This window comes from Staurois parvus, unplaced genomic scaffold, assembly GCF_062004578.1.
Source record: "Staurois parvus isolate SC_StPar_1 unplaced genomic scaffold, SC_StPar_1.0 ptg000436l, whole genome shotgun sequence".
NCBI lineage: Eukaryota > Metazoa > Chordata > Amphibia > Anura > Ranidae > Staurois > Staurois parvus.
Window position 1 is genome coordinate 1,091,172 of NW_028318232.1, and position 21,068 is coordinate 1,112,239.

General features: G+C 40.6%; 1 protein-coding gene across 2 annotated transcripts in view; it reads right to left on the minus strand.

Moving 5' to 3' along the window:
• Positions 1-667: 667 nt before the first annotated feature.
• Positions 668-21,068, minus strand: part of ATF7IP (activating transcription factor 7 interacting protein) — a 142,394-nt gene continuing 121,993 nt past the window's right edge. For both annotated transcript variants that reach the window (XM_089687693.1, XM_089687694.1), the window contains exons 13-16: positions 17,465-17,617; positions 11,102-11,284; positions 9,326-9,426; positions 668-2,447 (exon numbers count right to left, since the gene is read on the minus strand). In XM_089687693.1, coding sequence (XP_089543819.1) covers positions 2,031-2,447; positions 9,326-9,426; positions 11,102-11,284; positions 17,465-17,617 — 854 coding nt within the window. In that variant the 3' untranslated portion in view covers positions 668-2,030. The remainder of the gene's footprint in view (positions 2,448-9,325; positions 9,427-11,101; positions 11,285-17,464; positions 17,618-21,068) is intronic.

Genomic DNA, 21,068 nt, shown 5'->3' on the forward strand with positions numbered 1-21,068 from the left:
CTGACAAAAAAAAGGCCCAGGGGCCCACACCAAAAATATTAAAACCAATATTTTCATGGATAAGGAAGCCTAACAAGGTAACCAAGAGATGAGAAACAAATTTGATGATAGATAATGGTTTTTAGTGTATTTTACAGCTGATTTAAGACACGGGTCAAAACCGACCCGTTAACATAAGAGATGGTAACAGGAAACTAACACAAGAGGAAGGTTAAGCCAAGGTGGTAGCTGGGGGTGGAGGAGTGAACCTTAGCAAGTTTGGGGGTGGCATGGGTGGGGGGGATTTGAAGCTGAAAGAAGGGAGGGAGCTGAGCAGGAAGAAACTGCATATACTGTTCTATTACAGACAAGGTGACAAGTTCTCTCCACTCCATACAGTGGTTAGATGGTCTGTTGCTTTGCAGACAACACGATGGCAGCAGCAACTGGGGCCTCTTCAGATAAAAAAAAAACAAAAAAGAAAACACCAATTTGACATTTTGAGAAATAGGAAACTTAGTAGACAAGTTTGTGTAATATGCAAAAGCTCTAATTACCAAATATTTGGTTTGCTTGGAATTCAGCTTTAAGGGTTCCCTCTGTGCAAAAAATTGCATAGCCACATATTTATAAAGCACATAACACATTTTTCAAGAGCATTAAGTATTACCAATCAAGAAGCTAAAGATATGTAAAAAATATTTTATTTACATACAATGTAACAATATTTCTTGCAAGCAGAGTATTTCTCCCAATGTCCAGCACTTACTGAAAATTATATTTTCCAACATCAGGAGGTGGAGTGTGAATTTACAAGTTACTGGAAGAATTACCAGTTGGTTAAATCTAATGTCAAGTTTCTGGAGAGTTAAATGTCCATTCCTAAAAACTGTACTGCAATTGCAGTAACAAATATTCTTGATTAAAAAAACAAAACAAAACAAAATCAGAAATATACAGTGGGATTTACATTGCACAGAACAGACATATCATCTGAATTATAGCTAACAAAACTATTTCTCCTGTAATGAAAGTGTTAATTTGCAGCCGGGAAAATCTATACTAATACAAAAATACTTGTCCTCACTTACTAGTGAGGATGCACTGTACATATGAATTCATGCATTTATACCGAAATATGATTTTAAAAAATCCTTTTTGGAGGCACAATCACACTGTAAAATAGCAATATGTGCAACTAATCCCAAATTGTTCAATTTATTATTAAAAACATCTGAAAACACAATAACAAGGTAACTGCAGGTGGATGACCACTGTGCTATACAGCATAAATGAATAGGGAAAGGAGGGTAAACAAAGTAAACATTCACAGATTCAGGGGGTAAAAAAAAAAAAAAAAAAAGAAAAAAAAAAAGCAAGCTCTTTGGCGCTCGGATGTGGATAGATTTAATTTTCCTCCCAAAGAGAATTAATCCTTAGAACCAATACTGAAAGCATTTAAGTAAATTTAAGGCACAAAAAAAATAAACAAACAAACACTATATTTATATATGTACACATACAAATCCACTAGAGAAGACATGACCTTGCTATTTTTTTTGTAAATGCCATAGACAATTGTTCACCAACAAACTCACCAGCTAGCCCAGCCAGCGGGGAAAAATACCAATTTTGCCTTCATATGTATGAAACAGACTGAAAGTATTGAATTACTCTGTAATACTTGTCTTGTTGAGCTAAACTTGCCAAATACCAAAGCAAGGTTTCGCACTATTAAATAATATACAAATGCTTTTACATTGATAACCATGTCATATGCGCAAGTTTTAAAACCTGTGCAATTACCTGTTTTATTCTAGATTTGTGTTGATTTACTGATTTATAGACTTTCATACTAACATAAGAGAAGAAACCGTTTCAATAAGGTTTTGCAGACCAGTCCAAGCAATGATCCAAGACTAGAACTTTGTTGTGATTTTCTTACACTGGAAAATATATTTCAACTCAGTAATTACTCCAAAGCAAAGTTCATGCATGATGTTAATGTAGAGAACAATGTTGGCAAATGGTAGTACAGACACTGGTTGAAATTAACTGCTCTGAGTGGAAATAACATCTGTTGACTGTGGATCACAAAATGGTCCAAAGCGGCCGTAAATGTCTTTTGCCCTAACAGCAAAATAGTACTTGCTGCCAGAAACAAACTGTGTTAGAGTGCATGCCATAGGAAGAGGTAGTGCCTTCACCTCCCCAATTTTTTTCCATTGTGAAGGAGATGTTGCAGATGGGTCTTCATGGTAAGCATAGAGGTGGTAGCTATCTACTACAGCACAGCTACGATCCACTTCCAATACACTCCAGGAAAGAACAATTCCATTTTGGCTTTGAACTCTGGCAAGTTTCAAGTGAGGTTTTTGAGGTGGAGAAGTTGAAGCCGCTTCAGGAGGAAGGCGTTGGGGTTGAGGAGCCTCAGGAAGTGGTGCTGGATGGATTGGCCTTGCTGGCTCCTATTAGGAATAAAAACATTTGTAAGTGCACAAATAGCTTTAAATCTGCAAGTATTTCTACATTTGAGTGACCGTTTTTTGAAATCCCCATCCAATGTATTTCAGTTGCTGACATTAATCTACCTCTATTCTGAATGTTTAACCAGTTCCCGCCCAGCCTATAGGTGAACAGCAGCTGAGCAAGACTCTTGTCGATCCTGGTGGGCTTCATATGATGTCCTCCAGGATCGCTGCCTTGTGCATGCCCACGGGGCCTCGCTGCGGTGACATCTGTCACTGGCTGTGTCTATAGGACATGGCCGATGACCGATCTGGCCCGTTGCCAGTATCATGTGACTGCTGTGACCAATCACAGCAGGTCACATGACAACTGTACACAATGGATGGCATGAAAGAAAGCCATCCATTGTTTACAATTATGTTAGCTGTGATTGATCACAGTGATCACATGTACAGAATGGGCCAATCACAGCACATTGTGTCACGTGATCAGCTGTGGCCAGTAACAGCTAATCACAACAAAAAACACTGAATGAAGTCAATTTCAGTCAATTAAATGCTTGCCTATAGCAGTGAAATTCATGTGTTAAAAAAAAAAATAACTTCCCCGGGGGGGCATTTTTCAGGGGGGCAGCACTGCCCCTTGAAGGAACGGAAAACGGGACACATGTGGCATGGGGACCTGGTGGGTTCCGAGAGAGGCTGTAGATTTCATGATGTATGCACAGCCTGACTCGTTCCCGGAGATGACCGGACCTGTGAAGGTGAGTGTCTCTCTCGCCATGGGGGATGGTGGCTGGTGTATGGGGGCAGTAGTAGTGGAAGGATCTCTCAGGTGGGGGGCAGCTTTTGTGTTGCCTAGGGCAGCACAAAACCTAAATACACCACTGCCCCAGAGTAGTACGTTACTCTGGTAACATTATATTACTCTAGTCAGTGTGTTATCTAAAAAAAAAAAAAAAAAAAAAATTACTGTAAAATAAATGGGAAAAATTCATAAAATTTAAAACATATATACACACACACACACATATATATACATACATATATACACACACACACACACACACACACACATATATATATATACACACACACACACACACACACACACAGTTCTGTTCAAAATAATAGCAGTCAGACATCACTAACCTGATCAATCACTGTTTTTGGTAGAAATAATATTTCTACATGGCAAATAATTTACTAGCAGGTGTAGTAGAGTAATAGAAATCCAACAGACCCAACAGTCATGACATGCATGCTGCTGATTCTGTGTAATTGAATCACTAATTGAAAGGAGCATGTTCAAAATAATAGCAGTGTGGAGTTCTATTAGTGAGGTCATTCATTCTTTGAAAAACAGGTGGCAATTATTGCCCTTATTTAAGGAAGGAAGGCAGCAAAATGTTGTACATGCTGGTTACAGTGCATTTCTCTCTGAAATTCTGAGGAAAATGGGCCGTTCCAGACATTTAGAAGAACAGCGTACCTTGATTAAAAAGTTCTTGGGTAGAACACCTCCTCCTGCCAATATGCCAGTTTAGTAGCAAAGCAGTACTAAGAGTAGGATTATAAAACACAGAGCAGGACCTGAGTATCTCAATGGACTCTGAGAACTGGATTTTTGTACTCCTTTTCTGGAAGTCCATTGTGGGATTTAACTTTATTAAGCAACCCAGAGTTACATTTCTGGCTACAGAAGATAAGACACTATGAAGAAAGAAAAGAAAAAAAAAAGGAAAGGAAGACACACTGGAGGCTACTAGCCCTAGGGACTATAACCCCTACTGACAGATTTTTGGTGTTCTGCTTTGTGTCCTCAAGTAAAATTAGGTGTTTCCCTCCCTTTTCCGGTCTTATACTTGGATTGGAATTTTTTTTTTCAACTGCTAGTAGGTCCAAGCCAAAATCTAAGGTTTCTGGAAGTCTCACCATTCAGCCAATATTTGTGGGTTTTTTCACTGTACCAAGTTTTCTCTGTGACAGCCCTGCATTCCCTGCAGTGGCAACCCAGTCTAACGCAGGCCATACATGGGTCGAAGTCCGAACGATGTGTCGATTGAAATTGAAAAATTATGTTCTGTATTCCGGATGGTGCCACCAAAGATTTCAAAACTCAGCCGGCGTAGCCTTCAATTTCACCTCAAGTTGTTACGGAAAAGAAATTGTATCCGGGAATATTCTTTTCTTTCCAGGTCACAGCTCATGTGCATTTCTTTTTCTGATTACTTGCACAAGCCTCCCATCATTGATTAGAAATTTGTTCCTTTTTTAAAAAAATTTCCAACAGGCCTGATCACTCAAATTCAATGGCTACACATAAATTGGCCTTTGCTTGCAGCCCCATCAATAGTCCAAATTTGAGCAATATTTCAAAATTACGATTTTCAACAGAAAAATCACTCAAACCATGCATGGCCACTCTAAACTCCAGCTAGCACAGAACTCTGCAGTTAAGTTTAGGCTACCCTGGGAATTCCTATCGAGTTGCTGGGTCAAATTTGTTGAAGTGTTTCTGTCCCATGTGATTTTCCTACAGCCAAACCCAGGACCTTTATTGTGCAGTTAAGCACAGGAAACTATTGTGGCTTCTTGCAAATCTGAGCAGACTGTATCAGCATTCATTTGAGCCCTCCCATCCTTCCTTAGGCTCTCATTTCTCTAAGTGCCTCAGGTAAGAAGTATTTTGTTCTGTTATGCAGGGGTTTATGACACAGCTGACCCCAATCGCAAGCCTTCCCAAAACACACTGCCCTGGTAATCATTCACAGTTCACTGCAGTGCTCTGCACAGAGTAGCAGGACACGTGCAGCGGCTGCAACAGGATAAGCACAATAGCTTGACTACTGCAGATTGATCCCATCTTGCCTGGATTTACAAGAGCTCTGGGATGGATAAAAGGGCTGTCTTTACTACAGTGCTGGATCCTATGATAACCCTTCCCATGTGGCCATTAAAGCATTATTATTAAAAAAAAATAAAAAATTAACCTTGGTTTTAATCAAAGTGTTTCACTGTGCCAGATATATGCACTTCCCATTTCTTCCTTTTTGATATTCTTAGACTCTGGGTTATAGGCTTGTACCTCAAGGTACAGAGCTTTTGAGGATAAACCCCCTCAGCACCCCTTATATTCCTACATCACTTTTAGTCTTTTAGCAAGCAAGGCAGAGAACACAAAAACAGAGCACGGCCCTCTAAACATTTTTTACAATTAAAAAAATTATATATATTGCTCTATATATACACAAAGGAGCAAGGGGGAGCTCTTGTCCATAATGGGCATGGTAATGACACAGCTCCATATGATCCACATTGGCTCACAATTGATATGATCCAAAAATATTTAGACAGAATAAAGGTGAATAAAGCACCTGGACCGGACCTCAATGCACTGTTTAATTGGGCAACTATGTGGAAAATGAGGTTTAATGTTGATAAATCTAAAGTTATGCACTTGGGGGCTAAGAATATGCATGCATCATACATACTGGGGGGGGTACAACTGGGGGAATCAATGGTGGAGAAGGATCTGGGAGTTCTGATAGATCCACGGAAAGAGCCGAAGATGTCGGCTCGGTCATGTGATCAGCTGTGTCCAATCACAGCTGGTCACATGTAAACAGGGAACTGCCGGTTATCGGCATTCCTCTCCTCTCGAGCTGTCACGCTGACAGCTTGAGAGGAGAGGAGAGCCGGTAATCAGCATTCCGAGGAGGGGACGTGTACACTGATCATCAGAGCACTGATGATCAGTGTGCCCTGATCAGTGTAGCCCCAGCAGTGCCACGTGCCAGCACCCATCAGTGCCACGTGCCAGTGCCATATAGGAGTCTTTCAGTGCCCATCATTGATGCCTGTCAAAGCCCATCAGTGCCACCTACCAGTGCCCATCAGTGCAGCCTCATTAGCGCACATCAGTGAAGGAGAAAATTCACTTATTTACAACATTTTATAACAAAAACGAAGAAAAAACTTTTTTTTCAAAATTTTCAGTGGTTTTTGGTTTAAGAAAAAATAAACCCAGAGTTGATTAAATACCACCAAAATAAAGCTCTGTCACAAAAAAAAAAAAAATGATAAAAATGTCATATGGGTACAGTGTTGTATGACCGCACAACTGTCATTCAAAGTGCAACAGCGCTGAAAGCTGGAAATTGGCCTGGGCAGGAAGGGGGTATAAGTGCCCTGTAGGCTTGTGGTTAAAAGAGGTATAGACCAGAGAGAGATATAATTTTACCTCTATACAAATCATTAGTAATACCTCATCTGGAATATGCAGTTCAGTTTTGGGCACCAATTCACAAAAAGAACATTGGGAAACTTGGGAAAGTACAGAGAAGGGCAACTAAACTGATACGAGGCATGGAGGAGCTCAGCAATGAGGAAAGATTAGAGGAACTGAATTTATTCTCTCTTGAGAAGGAGATTAAGGGGGATATGATCAACATGTATAAATACATCAGTGGTTCATATAGTGAACTCTGTGTAGAGCTATTCACCCTGTGGTCATCACAGAGGACAAGGGGGCACGCTTTACATCTGGAGGAAAAGAAACTTAATCTCCAAAACACGAAAAGGTTTCTTCACAGTGAGAGCTGTAAATATGTGGAATAGACTCCCTCAAGAGTTGGTTCTGGCCAGCTCAGTGAATTGCTTCAAAAAAAGGCCTGGATTCTCTTAGATACACAGAATATAACTGGACACTAACATTTCTAGGTAAAGTTGATCCAAGGAATATCAGATTGCCTCTCGGGGGATCAGGAAGGAATTTTTTTCCCAGCAGGTGCAAATTGGATCATGCTTTGCTGGGGTTTTTTTTGCCTTCCTCTGGATCAACTGGGTATAGGATAACTTTTTTTTTTTTTCCTATGGTTGAACTGGATGGACGTTTGTCTTTTTCAGCCAGACTTACATTGATAACCTTTCAAGATTTTTTATTCATCTGCTTATCCATTCATTGTTAGACTGAAATTGGGATACTCCACTACGCTCAGAGGAGTTATGCTGAAGCTCTGTATATCTGATACTCAGTTTACACAAGAGAGTAGTTCGTGAGCGGTCATACACAGCTCTGCAGAGGCTCTCAGGACAGTAACTTCAGCTATTGAAGATTCAACTGACAGGCATCCTCCAAAGCTTTGACAGTGTCCAATCACCTGAAGGTACCATCCTATAAAACGAGGGCCTATAAATATCAAACCCATGTCCTGTAAGTTATCCAATTCTCTTGTTCATCCATGGAGGGACACTGGAATCCTAAAACCTGGTATGCTAAATAGAAGTCCAGCTGAGGGGCGGTCAAACCAACCACACAGCTAAAAGGCCTTCAATTTGTGTACCTAAAATCTGCAAGTCCATTTAACAATCCCCTCTCCCCAGAATAACAATGCTGCTGTCCAATAGCATCTCTGCTTGCGACCTTATCCAGAGTAAGTGCAGGGTAAGAGTAAGGAGATGTGTTACTGGCAGGATCACCAGGCAACAAAAAAAAAATAAAAAAAAATAAAAGAAGGGGGGGGGGGGGAAGAGAAACAAAATTGGAGGGGGGGGGGGGAAAGGGAGGCATTCACTGGTATATTGACAGAAGAGAGATGGACCACAGTAGAAATGGACCACTTTGTGACAAACTTCTCACTAAGTAGATGCAGAGTCTGCAAGTGTTTGGAAGCAGCAAAAATCCAACCAGGATGCTTCTGACCTTTCTGCATTAACAACTGAAAATGTGAGTGCAAAGGGAAAGTCACTGAGGTCCTAGGTACCCTGTACGACCAAAAATCAGACACTGCACTGGTAGAAGAGACACACTGATCCTAACAGTTCCTGAGTGGTGTGCACCACATCAATGAGGACCAACACTGTCTCCTCCAACTTAGGAATGTAAGCCGAATACTGCAAGCAGATCATGCCTTGACTCAGCAGAGCTGAAGACAGAAATCCATCCCTCTAGGTCACAAGCAAGTGTTGGTAGGAGGAGATTATAGCCAGGAGACTTTTTTCTCAGAAATACAGTCAGGTTAGCACTGCACATATTAAATTATGGACTTAAATAGGACTGATATATAGGTTTAATCACTGCTGACAAATATACAGTATTGGAGACAGTTTCCAGAGTATGCTTGGGGGGGGGGGGGGATAACTAGATATTTATAGCCTTTTCATATTTTACAATATCTAAGGTGTACAATATGGAAATGTATACGTTATAGTCATACCCAGTCTCCTTCAAAACTTTTTCCCCCCCACTTTGGATAAAGGGAGAGTTATAACTCGCCTGTTTTTTTGCGAACTGTGTGCCATTGGGAAAATTTCCCTGCACTTTCTCGCATAGCCACAACAGGAGGCAAGAAGAAATCCCCCTCCCCAAATGAAGGAAAAACCCTGGTAGTCAGCAAAATTGACAGAACTAGTTTACCAGTTAGAATATTTTCTGTCTATTTCGATAACCACTCAAAATTTGGGAAATTTTCACTTTTCGTTAGAATGATCACCAGAACAAAGAGGGTGAATCTCCCTAAAAAGGACAGATGGCAAAAAAAAAAAAAAAAAAAAAAAAAAAACACACACAACAGATTTTACCTTCAGTTACAGTCTAAATGAGCAGATGAAGTGTACTACTAAGCATCTGATGTGGTTCAAAAAAGGTGAACTCCACAAGAGTGCTTCTCAATGTTCTCACAAAAAAATCGTGTACAGATTTTATTTAACTGGAGGATATATAGTTTGTTTAATTTTAATTCAATCCAGTGACAGTCAACCATTTTGAATAGCCAGAGGACCTGCAGTGTGTACACAGATAGTTTTAACAGCTGCAAGGCACAGCAGTGGTCTTATCTGAAAAATAGACATTGCAGACAAGCTGCATTTACACTTACTTGTGGGGGACGATGATGAACTGTGAGCTGCGGTGCAGAGCCCATAGGTACTCCATTATTTACTACATATGCAGCTGTTTGCGGCATTCTTACAGGAACACCTAAAAAAAAAAGATATACATATTAAAAAAAGAAAAAATCATTAATCTTTTGAAAACAAGTGACTAAATGCAAAATCAGACAAAAAAAAAAACCAAAAAAAAAACTGTGCTGTTACCAAGGCCTCCTTTGGATATAGGCTTGTTTAATAGGCCATCTAATAAATAATCAAAGTTTCTGTACGGTGTTCATTTTGAAAAGAAATAGTTTAAATAAAAGGTAAAGTCGTGCCATCCACCAATTTTTAGTAGCGCCACCACACTAACAATTTAGAGAGTGGTAAACAAATTACAACACAGATTAGCTGTTTAACCAATGCACTGCTATGGTGTTAATCAGTGTGTAGTAAAGACTGCTACTAAATGATTTCACAATGCTGCAACTGTCTGATTGAATTGCCAAATTTTGTGAGTAAATGCTTATAAATTTTAGGCAACACAGCTAAGCCACTATCCCCAAGTAGCTCCAGCCTTAGACCATTTTGGAAAGTTCCTGGAGTTGCTGTCTGTTCACATGAATTATGTAACTGGAGGCAGGACCAAAAGGGTAGAGCAGAAGAATGCTGTTTGTGGGTTATGATTTGACAGCTGAGTAACAATTACACTGGAAATAAAAATGTGACAATACAGGGGATCATTGGGTCATCATACAAAATACAGGTATCACTGCCTGGGAAGAAAGCAGAGAATCTGAAGTCTCTGAACAGAAAAAGTTGAGATACAACAAATCTGAAGTAAAGGAGCTTGTTTATATAAAAAGGTGTGGAAAGCTTGATTGTGGCCAGCATGATTTAGCTCTTGTTTACACGGGGCCGACTACATTGTACACCCATGCAGGGCCATGTTTACATGATGAACATTTGTTTTGTGCATCCCTGTGCAGGCAGTCCCACCAATTTCTTCTGTGACAGCAGCTGCATGGACCTAGCTAAGATTACAGTGCCTATGTTTTGAACTTTGTTCATGATATCTAAAAAAAAAACAAAACACAATTTAAAAGAGGTTTCTAAACTGCCCCCCCAAAACACCACACGAACACCGTCTCCCCCTTTCCCTCCCAGTGCTGCCTACTCTGAGCTGCACAATCTCGCTTCTCAAAAATGGCTGCTGTGTACTGCACTCTGATCAAAAATTTGAGGCTGCTATGAGTATGGATAGAAAATAGCTTTCCCATAGAAACAAACTGGGTCACAGCAAGCAGGTGCAGTATGGAGCAACCATTTTTTCAGGGGAAAGGTTGTGAGGCTTATGTCAGGACAGCACAGTGAATCAGGGCTAAAGACAAGTATAAAGCCAAGAAAAAAAAAAGGAACATTTTGAGGGCCGAGAGGGAAGAGATGTTAAAAAACAAAAAAATCTAATAGTGCAGCTGTACATAAGGAATTTTCACAGGACAAGGTTTTAAGTAGGGTCACATTTTACTACACACAACATTCATAGGGAGTTTTTAGTTGCAAATCAAAGAGTTAATCCTGTAGTTAATCTTTCTAATTTGAAAATTAAAATTCCTAAATCCACAAGGTTAAGAATTCATTATTACATTCAGTAAGAAAATACTGGGGTGAGAAAATCTATAGTTGTGGCAAACCTAGCAACTTCAGATTTGTGCATAATTCTGGAAAACTGTGCAAATGTCAAGGTGGTTAATATTTCTCCTCATACTATAGGATTGTCTTACCTCCTGCTTGTGGGGTCATCTGTCGTAGGTTCTGGTTTTGCATGACAGTATTACGTACAGGTGTCTGTGCAGGGATAGTGGGCAATGTAGTTGTAGTGTAAACCATATGTGGCGCTCGAGGAGCTGAGGCCCTTGTTGCCGTTTGTGTACCAGGCCGCTGTGTTATATTAACAGTTGTCTGAGCTGAAAAACAAAAAGTTGTAGATCTAGTTGTGCAATCTCTGCATGTCTTTGAGAACTGTCACCACATAAATATAGAATAAGAGTAATTACATACAGTAGTTAAAATCTGGTTAAAAAAAAAAAAAAAAAAAAAACCCATGTCTTATTTCCTGCTCATGTGATTGGATCACTGCTTTACCCGCCTGCCAGGTTTCATAGTTGTAAGCATGGATAAAGACAAATCCATCCATTTCAACCTGTGTGTGCGTGCATTTATGTCTCTACCACTTCCCATAACCCTTTATATTATGTTCAATAAGATGCCCATTGAAAAGTGTTTTTGAAATTGGGGACACTTCCAGCTGAAACCAAGAGGAAGGGACCACCCACATGGTTTAAGGTTAAACTGCTTCTCGTCCAACTTCACCGAGTGGCCATGTGTCTTCTTGAGTGACCTGAGGCTGCACAGTTTCCTCCCAATATTGGAGTCACCATTAAGATATTTGTAGATTGGCATCACATCACCTCTTAAGCGTCTTCTTCAGGAAGAACAAGTTTAACTACCTGACCTCTGGAAGGTTTTCCCCCCTTCATTCAGGCCATTTTTTGCCATTTTGCACTGTGCCTGAAAAATTAAACATGAGAAGCAATATGATCTGGTGAGCTACACTGGATTGGGGTGATTGGTGGTAGTCACTTAAGACACCATTGGTGATATACAGTTATGGCTAAAAATATTGGCACCCCTGCATATCTGTCAGAATGCACCACTCCGCCCAGAAAATTGTTGCAATTACAAATGTTTAGACATGCTCATGTTGATTTCTGTTGTCTGTATTGCTATGACACAAAGTGGAGAAACAAAAAGCCAAATCTAATACATTCCATGCAAAACTCCAAAAATGGACTGGAAAATTGTAAGGCATAATTGCATTCCAAGTTTGTGATGCTTCTGTAATTAAATAATTAAACTCATCTGCATCAATTAACAGGTATTTAACAATAGAAACCACGCTAGCAACCACTTAAAAATTGACTCAACCTTTCTGTTGCATCTCTCTGTGTGCCACATGGAGCATGGAGAAGAGAAAGAGCAGCAAATGGTTTGAGGATTTGAGAACAAAAATTGTGCAAAAGAATGGACAACCTCAATGTCAATTTTACAAGTCCACCTCCACAGATCTTAATGTTCTTGTGCCCACTGTGTGCAACATTGTCAAAAAGTTTACAGCCCATGGCACTGTAGCTAATATCTCTGGACGTGGATGAAGAGAAACATTGGTCAAAGAATTTGTCAAACGGTAGATAAAGAACCTCAATCAACTTCCAGACAAATTCAAGATGACCTTTAGGCACAGGGTACAACTGTGTCAGCTCGCACTATACGTCACCATCTGAATGAAAAATGGAAGCTATAGTAGGAGACCCAGGAGGATCCCATTGCTGGCACAAACATAAAAAAGCCAGATTGCAGTTTGCCAAAACTTACCTGAGGAAGCCAAAATCCTTTTGGGAGAATGTGCTATGGACAGACAACACAAAATTACAGCTTTTTGGAAAAGCTCACCATTCTGTTTTCAGGAAAAGAAATGAGGCCTTTAAAGAATAAAATACAGTCCTTACAGTCAATCATGGTGGAGGTTAACTGATGTTTTTGTTGTTCCAGGAAGCAATTGATTTCAGTTTATTTTTTCCAAGGGGTGTGCTACCAAGATGAATTGGAGGTGCCAATAATTCTGTCCAGTCCATTCTTGGGGTTTTTCATGGATTGTGTTAGATTTGACTTTTTGTTTCTCAATTCTTTGTATCATACCAATACAAACCAAAAAAAACATGCGAATGCCTAAACATTTGTAATTGCAACAATTTTCTGGGTGAAGTGGTGCATTATCTGACAGAAATGCATGGGTGACAATATTTTTGGCCATGACGATGTTTAAAGTTGAAAGCCGACAGTTTCTTGGGACTGAATGTACTGGACTCTTAAGCTTGGTTTAAAAAACACTTTTCCCGCTTTGAGCAAAGTGGACTTTATATATATTTTTGCACTTTTTGTGTTTTTTTTTTTTTTTAATAATGTTACTAGTGATTTGAGCACTATATTGTTGGACTACTTTATATTTGTTTAAAGAGGGGTAAAATCACAGCGTAATATTTTGGGGATATTTTTATTTTTTTTCCACTATCTGAACTGTTGAGCAGGGGTTGTATATAAACTATAGTGTTTATATTTGAAAACTGATCAGTCCTGATGTACTGATGGCCTATCACTTCTGGAGTCCCTTAAAATGCCAGGACAGTGCAAGTACCCCTCAAATGACTCCTTTTTGGAAAGTAGACAGTCTGAGGAATTTATTCAGTAAGAGGTATGGCGAGTTTTTTGAAATTGTAATGTCACGTTTTTGGAAAAATTAAGATATTAAATAAAATGTGTTTATTGTTTTATACATACTGTCACCAGTGCAGTTCAGCGTTATATGACCGGTGTGCCAGTGATCAGAGATACTGACTAGTTTAAAATAAAATTAAAAATGTATTTATTACTACATTTTTAGCACATTTTTTTTTTTTTTTAACATTTGACAGTTACACTGTAGTACTCTGGGGGAGGGTGATCAGGGTTTTTTTTTTTATATACTTTTATTGCCATTGATTATCAATAAAAAGGTTTTGAGCTGCCATTAAATCAGTTACATTAACAGCTATAATTGCATGTGCTTTGATTGGCTCACATCTATCACATTGTACAGGATTCTGTGATTGGCACAGGTACCATATGATAGCTGTGGGCCAATCACAGCATCACTGTATAGAAAATCACAGCGGTTACGAATTAAATTCATATATAACCGCTTTGTTGACATTGAGATCCGGTGGTCGCATAGCAATCGCACGATCCCTGGGCCGGTCAAGGTGGCCGGGTACCAGGAGCCGCACTCCACTGTATCTGGCGGACACAGCAATCACAGGATCAGCACACTGATACATGTATGTTATCCAGCCTGCCTGTGCCTCCTGTCTGCAGTAAAATGTACTATGGCAGGCAGCAAAAGGTTAATGTTCGTATTGTTCCTCATTTTTTTGTTGCCCTTCTCTGGACACACTCCAGTTCTAGCACATCCTTCCTGAGTACTGGTAACCAGAACTGGAAGGAATAACTCAAGATTCATCCGAATCAGAGTTTGGTAAAGTTGCAGAATTATAGTTTAGCTCTTGAGTAAATACCCTTTTTAAATGGTTTATTATATTCTACTGGCCTTGCTTGCTGCAGCTTGGCATTGCATGCTACTGCCGAGTCTGGCATTAATTAGATTATTTTTTCCCCCATCCTCGATTTCCCCAGGTTCTTCCCCCAGCTTGTATTCATAATTTTAGCTTCCAAGTGCATTACTTTACATTTCCCTGTACTGAACTTAATTTGCCATGTGTCTGCCCACTCCTATTTTATTGAGGTCCATAAAGTTCCTATATCCTGTTATGAAGTTATTACCCTGCTTAGCTTTGTATGATCAGCAGATACTGAGATTAAACGATTTATCCCAACCTCTATCATTTATGAACAAGTTAAACAGGATTGATAGCAGGACAGAGCACTGAGGTACCCCACTTATAACTCTAAATCATTCTGAAGATATACTATTTATCACCACCCTTCGGATGCACCCCTGTAACCAGTTTTCTATCCAGGTACATATACAAATTGTCAACGCTTACAGACCTCAATTTTTAGATTAGGTGTTTATGGGGTACCGTGTCAAATGGTCTGGTGATGTCTAGATACAGTGCATCCACAGGCCTTTCTTTATCCAGAGTACAGCTCAATTCCTCATACTAAGCTTTAATTAAAGATTAGGAATATTGGTCTAGCAAAGACCTGACTAACTTTGAGGACCTTTATTATTACACAGGATTTATATAGCGCTATATATAACAGTTTGCTCAGCGCTTACCTGATGGGTTTGTGCACATTACGTTTTTTTTAAATCTTTTTAGAACACAGGCTTCTGTTAGCCACAAGGGTACACTACTTGGTGTGGTTTTTGACTATTGATATATTTAAAGTGGTTCTAAATCTTAAAGGTTTTTTACCTTCATGCATTAAAAGGTAGAAAATCTTCCGTGTTCAGCTGCCCCCTACTCACCTTAGCCTGATTCAGCAATGTGTACGAGAGCAGACGCTCTCCCTGGTCTCTGCCTCCTCATTGATGGACACAGAAGCGGAAGCCATTGATTCCTATAGTAGCTCCCCCCTACTCACCTTAGCCTGATTCAGCAATGTGTACGAGAGCAGACGCTCTTCCTGGTCTCTGCCTCCTCATTGATGGACACAGAAGCGGAAGCCATTGATTCCTATAGTAGCTCCCCCCTACTCACCTTAGCCTGATTCAGCAATGTGTACGAGAGCAGACGCTCTCCCTGGTCTCTGCCTCCTCATTGATAGACACAGAAGCGGAAGCCATTGGTTCCCGCTGCCATCAATCACAGCCAGTGAGGAGGGAGCGGGGACGGTGCCGAGCAGTCTCAGACACTCTCCCCTCTGCTATGATCCTCTTGTGGTCTTTTTTGCTGTCATTTCTTATTGCATTCTTTGTAGTGATGGAATGTTGAGGGTGTCCCCTCAGCTTTAAAGGACAGCCTTTTCTCTTTAAGGTGCCTTTTTACATTCAAATTTAGCCACTCAGGTTTAAACCTTGGCTCTTATATATTTGTTGCCCATTGGAATACACTGGCTAATGGCATTAACTAAAATATTTCCTCCGTGTTTTTAGTTTCTAGAAATGCCTTCCACCTAATGTTATGAAGTATGGAACGTATTTTGGTAGTTTTCTCTTGAAATATATGTACTTATCCCACCCTCGTGTCTGCTTTTCCTGTGCTTTATAGTGAACATAACTACCCTTAGATCACCATTTTCCAAGTGATCTCTTACTTCCACATCCGTTACGGGTTGTTTGTGATTAGGAGGTCAAGCAGACCTTGTTTCTAGTTTGGGCATTCACCAATTCACGCATAAAATTGTCCTGAAAGACATTTAAGAAGTGCCAAACCATAAAGTGAGCAGTTTCATCTGCCCAGTCAATATATGGATAATTGAATTCCCTCATGATAACATTGCCCTGCCTCACCACCATTTCTAACTGGGAAAGGCGATCAACCTCCTCTTTCCTTCAGGGTGTATGCCTGTAGCATACCCCCTACTATTTCTCCTGTTTCTTCTCTTTGAAGCTCCAGCCAACAAGGATTCCACCCCTTCTATTGCCTTGTTAGTAATATGATCCCTTGCATTCACCAGCACATGCACACCCCTTACTTTCTTTTACCTACCCTGTCATATGTGCTGTCACTAGGTCTGTTACTTCCATGAAGTCAAAATCCTCCTCATATCAGTAGTTCCAATTCTTCCACTTTGTTCTCCAAACTGCTAGCACTAGTGAACATGCTGTATGTTATTTTATCCCTGTTTATTCTGGGGCTGCAAAGGGATTTTGCCAGCCCTCACCTGTTGATCCTAGTGTTACCTTGACCCCCATAGCACTTTCAGCCCTTTGTTCCCTAACTGGAAAAGTTTCCGATTTCAAACACCTCCCAGTTTAAAAGTTCTAAATTTTTGCCCATCCTCTCTCCCAACAGAACTGGGCCCTCCCCATTTAGGTGCAGTCTTTCCCTGCTACGCAGCCAGTAACCAACTAAACAGCCCAGTTCTCCAGAAACCCAAAACCCTCCTTCTGGCACCAGTTCCTCAACCACTTGAGTTCCTAGTGTGGTTCGAAGTACAAGGAGTATTTCTAAGAATACCACCCTAGAGGTACTTTTCTTTAATAAAGTTCCCAAGTTTTTTTTTTTTTTTCAATATGTATCAATATGTACCATGACAGCTGGGTCCTCCACAAACCCACCCAAAAATGTGTATACATGATCCACAATATGCTGAATCAGAGTATCCGGTAAACATACAGTTCGATGATCACCGTCTGTGACAGATTGCCTTCTGATAACTAAGGCTGTGACTACAACGCCAAAACTGATCATGCGATTCTAATGGGCACATCCTTTCAATTGTAAGGAGAAAATTAAAATAACTCCTCTACAGAATAGAATCAGCTAACAGTCTGCAATAGTGCTTGTAAAGGATTAAATTTAAAAACTGAATTGCACTCTACATTCCGTTTTAGAGCAAAACAAAAAGGTGTAAAACAGTACCTGTTGGTAAAACATGTATGGTAGCCTGAGAAGATAGTCCTACAGGTGTAGATGACTGAAGATTGTTCATCTGAGAAGGCTGTGACTGGCGACCAACTGATTGGGATGGCTGAACATTTGCAGACACTGTCGTAGAGCTTGTCCTTCTCGAATCTGAAATCAACATAAAAATATCTGTGAAGGAAAGGTATAGCTACCTGAAGGGGATTGTGGGAAGTAGTGTGAAGATTTCAAAAGCGGTTATGTCATTGGAAACCTTTGCAGTGAAAGTCAAACAGATTGTAGTGCAGTGCACAGTGCTGGCAATCAAACATGCTTTGAGCTACTGAGCACTTAAGCGCCCTCAGGGATGTTGGATTCCTATCTCCCGACGCCCGGGAAATGTAGTTCCGGCAGGTATTTTTTTTTCCTCCTTTAGCTCTGCTGCAGGCAAGCAGCAGGCTCACCTGTCAGGTGAAGCAATTGGCGGTAGCGCTGCCACCAATTGCTTTCACATAGTGCCAGCCACTCTGCGTCCCCGCCGTAAGGTTTCCCAGGCTCCGCTTGCCCATCTGCGGGCACGGCTTGCCGATGGCTAGAGGGGAGGGAGAAGAGCGGACAAGTCCACTTACCTTCCCTTCTTGTGCTGACCCCAGAAGTGACGTTACAATGTCACTTCCAGGTCCCCGATGAGAGATTGCAATACAATCCCTGGGAAAGAAGGAAGAATTATTGTAAAAATGAGTTACACCCATGCACATACCATCCCCCCCCCCCCCCCCCAAGAGACTTTTGAGGCACCCACATATATGCACATACAAACTTAAAAGCACACACTGGGACGCCTACACATGAAACCGTCGATTGCGATACTCATGTCACATATCGCTGCGCACGCCAGGATGAAAGTGATAATTCTAGCACCAGACCTCCTCCGTACACTATACTGCTGACCTATAAGGAGCTTTAAAAGTGTCGACCTATAGAAAATATAGGGTACTGAAGCTAGTCACCATTTCATGAGTGCACACAAATTTAAGGTTTGACAAGTTGGATATCCATTTACTTGCTGCAACCTTATCTTTTATATTTTACAAAAAATAATAGGGTAATTTATTGCTTTTTTGTGCTGTTAAAATTAAAAACAAAACTTGTATTTTTACCAAAATTTTGCAGTAAAATCATGCGACATAAATTGGAACTACCACCATTTTATTCTCTAGGGTCTCTCCCCTCCCTGCTAGTCCCCGGGTGCAGTGCTGGAGACCGGCAGGGAGGAGAGGAGATAAACAGCGCAATGTTAAAAATATTACACGTTTAAGTCACAATAAAGCCTCTTGTTTTTAAAAGCCCCAGACATTCCTAAAATCACCTCTGTCTTAAATACGGTTTTGGTTAAAAAAAAAAATGTTTTTGTATTATCAGAACAAGTAGATTGTCATGAGGGACCAGATTGGGGCCCCTGAGCCCTGGTGCCCAACCTGAGGCCTTTGGTATGCGATCTGCAGCCCTCAGCAGTGGGAACAATGGATTAGGGTAATAGCTTTGATCTCTACTAGCCTCATGTAACATGCTTCTATATTTTTGGCATGGGATATGCTGCATTAGACAATACGAAACTAGCATCTCCACGCTCTGGCCCCCATTTCCTTTATTAGGTCAGCAGTTTCTGACAGTATGTGCAGCCCTTTGGTGATGTCACGGGCCCCATTTGAGTAACAAAGGAAGCAAAAACTGGAAAGAATGCAGTTACTGCTGCCTAAGCAGTGGAGATGACAGTGTATTGGGATCACAAGAATAGCTAAATAAAATTGAATACACAGTTAACTGCTTCCTGACCGCCCTTTAGCAAAAATACTGCTACATGGCAGCACAGGTGCACAAATTTTGCATTTCTGGGTAGGGGGTGCGCTCGCGCCCTACCCATGCCACCATTCGCGACCGTCAATCACCGGGTCCTGGCTGGTGATTTCTCGAGCAGCGCCCGGCGATTACCAAGGATCTCCGACAGGGAAAACTGTTTTGTTTACTAACAGTTCTCCTTCCCTGTCAGCTCGGGAACACTGCTTTGGAAGGCTGTGCACTGCACAGCCATCCAAAGCAGTGTGCTTAGAGTGAAGCACACAGACACCGCCCCATAGTAAAAACACACACAGCACACACACACCCAGCACACAGTTAACCCTTTGATCACCCCTCATGTTAACCCATTCTATAAGTCACTGATCGCCACCATTACTAGTAAAAAAAAAAAATCCTAATATATATACCGCCATTTGTAAATGCTATAGCTTTCACGTAAACAAATTCATTTACACGCATTGGGATTTTTTTTTTTTTTTTTAAGCAAAGACAAGTAGCGGAATACATTTTGGCCTAAATTTATGTTGAAATTGGATTTTTTTACTGGACATGTTTGTTTAAATAGCAAAAAGTCCAAAATATAGTTTTTCTTTCTCAAAATTGTCAGTTTTTTTTTTTTATAGCGCAAAAATTAGAAAATGCACAGGCGATCAAATACCCCCAAAAGAAAGTTCAATTTATGTGTGGGGGGGGTAAAGACATAAATTTAATTTGGGTGCAGCATTGCATGACCATGCAACTGTCAGTTAAAGTAACGCAGCACCGTAACGCAAAAAGTGGCCTGATCAGGAAGGGGGGTAAATCCTCAGGAGGGCAAGTGGTTAAAATGCATAAATTTGTAAACAACTTCTGCAGTGATTTAGCTGGTGTTATGCTTTAACCCAGGGGTGGCCAACCTGCGGCTCTCCAGCTGCTGCAGGACTACAAGTTCCATCACGCCTCTGCAAGTCAGTAACTTCCCATCTTTGCAATGCCTCATGGGAAATGTAGTTCCACAACAGCTGGAGAGCCACAGGTTAGCCACCCCTGCTTTAACCCCTACATGCCCAGACCAAACATAGCATCAGGTTAAAGATGAACTGAAATCTGGAAGAGGTGTCCAAAAGATTGGCAAAGGACTAGCCTCAGTTTGTGCTTGTGATCTCCCTGATGCAGTTGATCTTTCATTTCTAACTTACCAATTTATCATGCTGTTGTGCATGGCGTCTTGTTTCCTCAGGTCAGAGCCTCAAGCAAGGAAAACATTGAGAAACAGAGTAGCAATATCACCAAAACTCAATACAAATACCCCAAGACTAGAAGTAAAAGCACACTACAAATATATAGCCATGTGACCGTATGCACAGGATTGGCTAGGAACCCTCACATAGCAGGAAATGGGCAGTTCTTTTTCAGAAAAAAGTCAAGACCAGACAAAAGCTTAACTTATTCAGAGAACTCTTTATGCACAATTAGTATTTCCATAATGTTCGGGTCGAAATCTTACATAATAACTAACCTACCAACAACGTTACTTTTTTTTTTTTAAAGGATTTAAGGTTTTTATTTGGGTTGCTGTTCTAATAACGATCTGGGCTTGTGTCATAAGCTGATAAACATATACTTCTCTTTTTCAAACACTGAGGCATGCAAGAAGTTTTTAACCTCTGGGTTCTACTGCTGCATAAAAGGAGAATTTGGACACTGGCAAAATGACAGTAACAATATTACTGAAAGTAGGCCAGTCCAGAATAACTCCTCCTACCTCCAAGCAGGTCTTCGT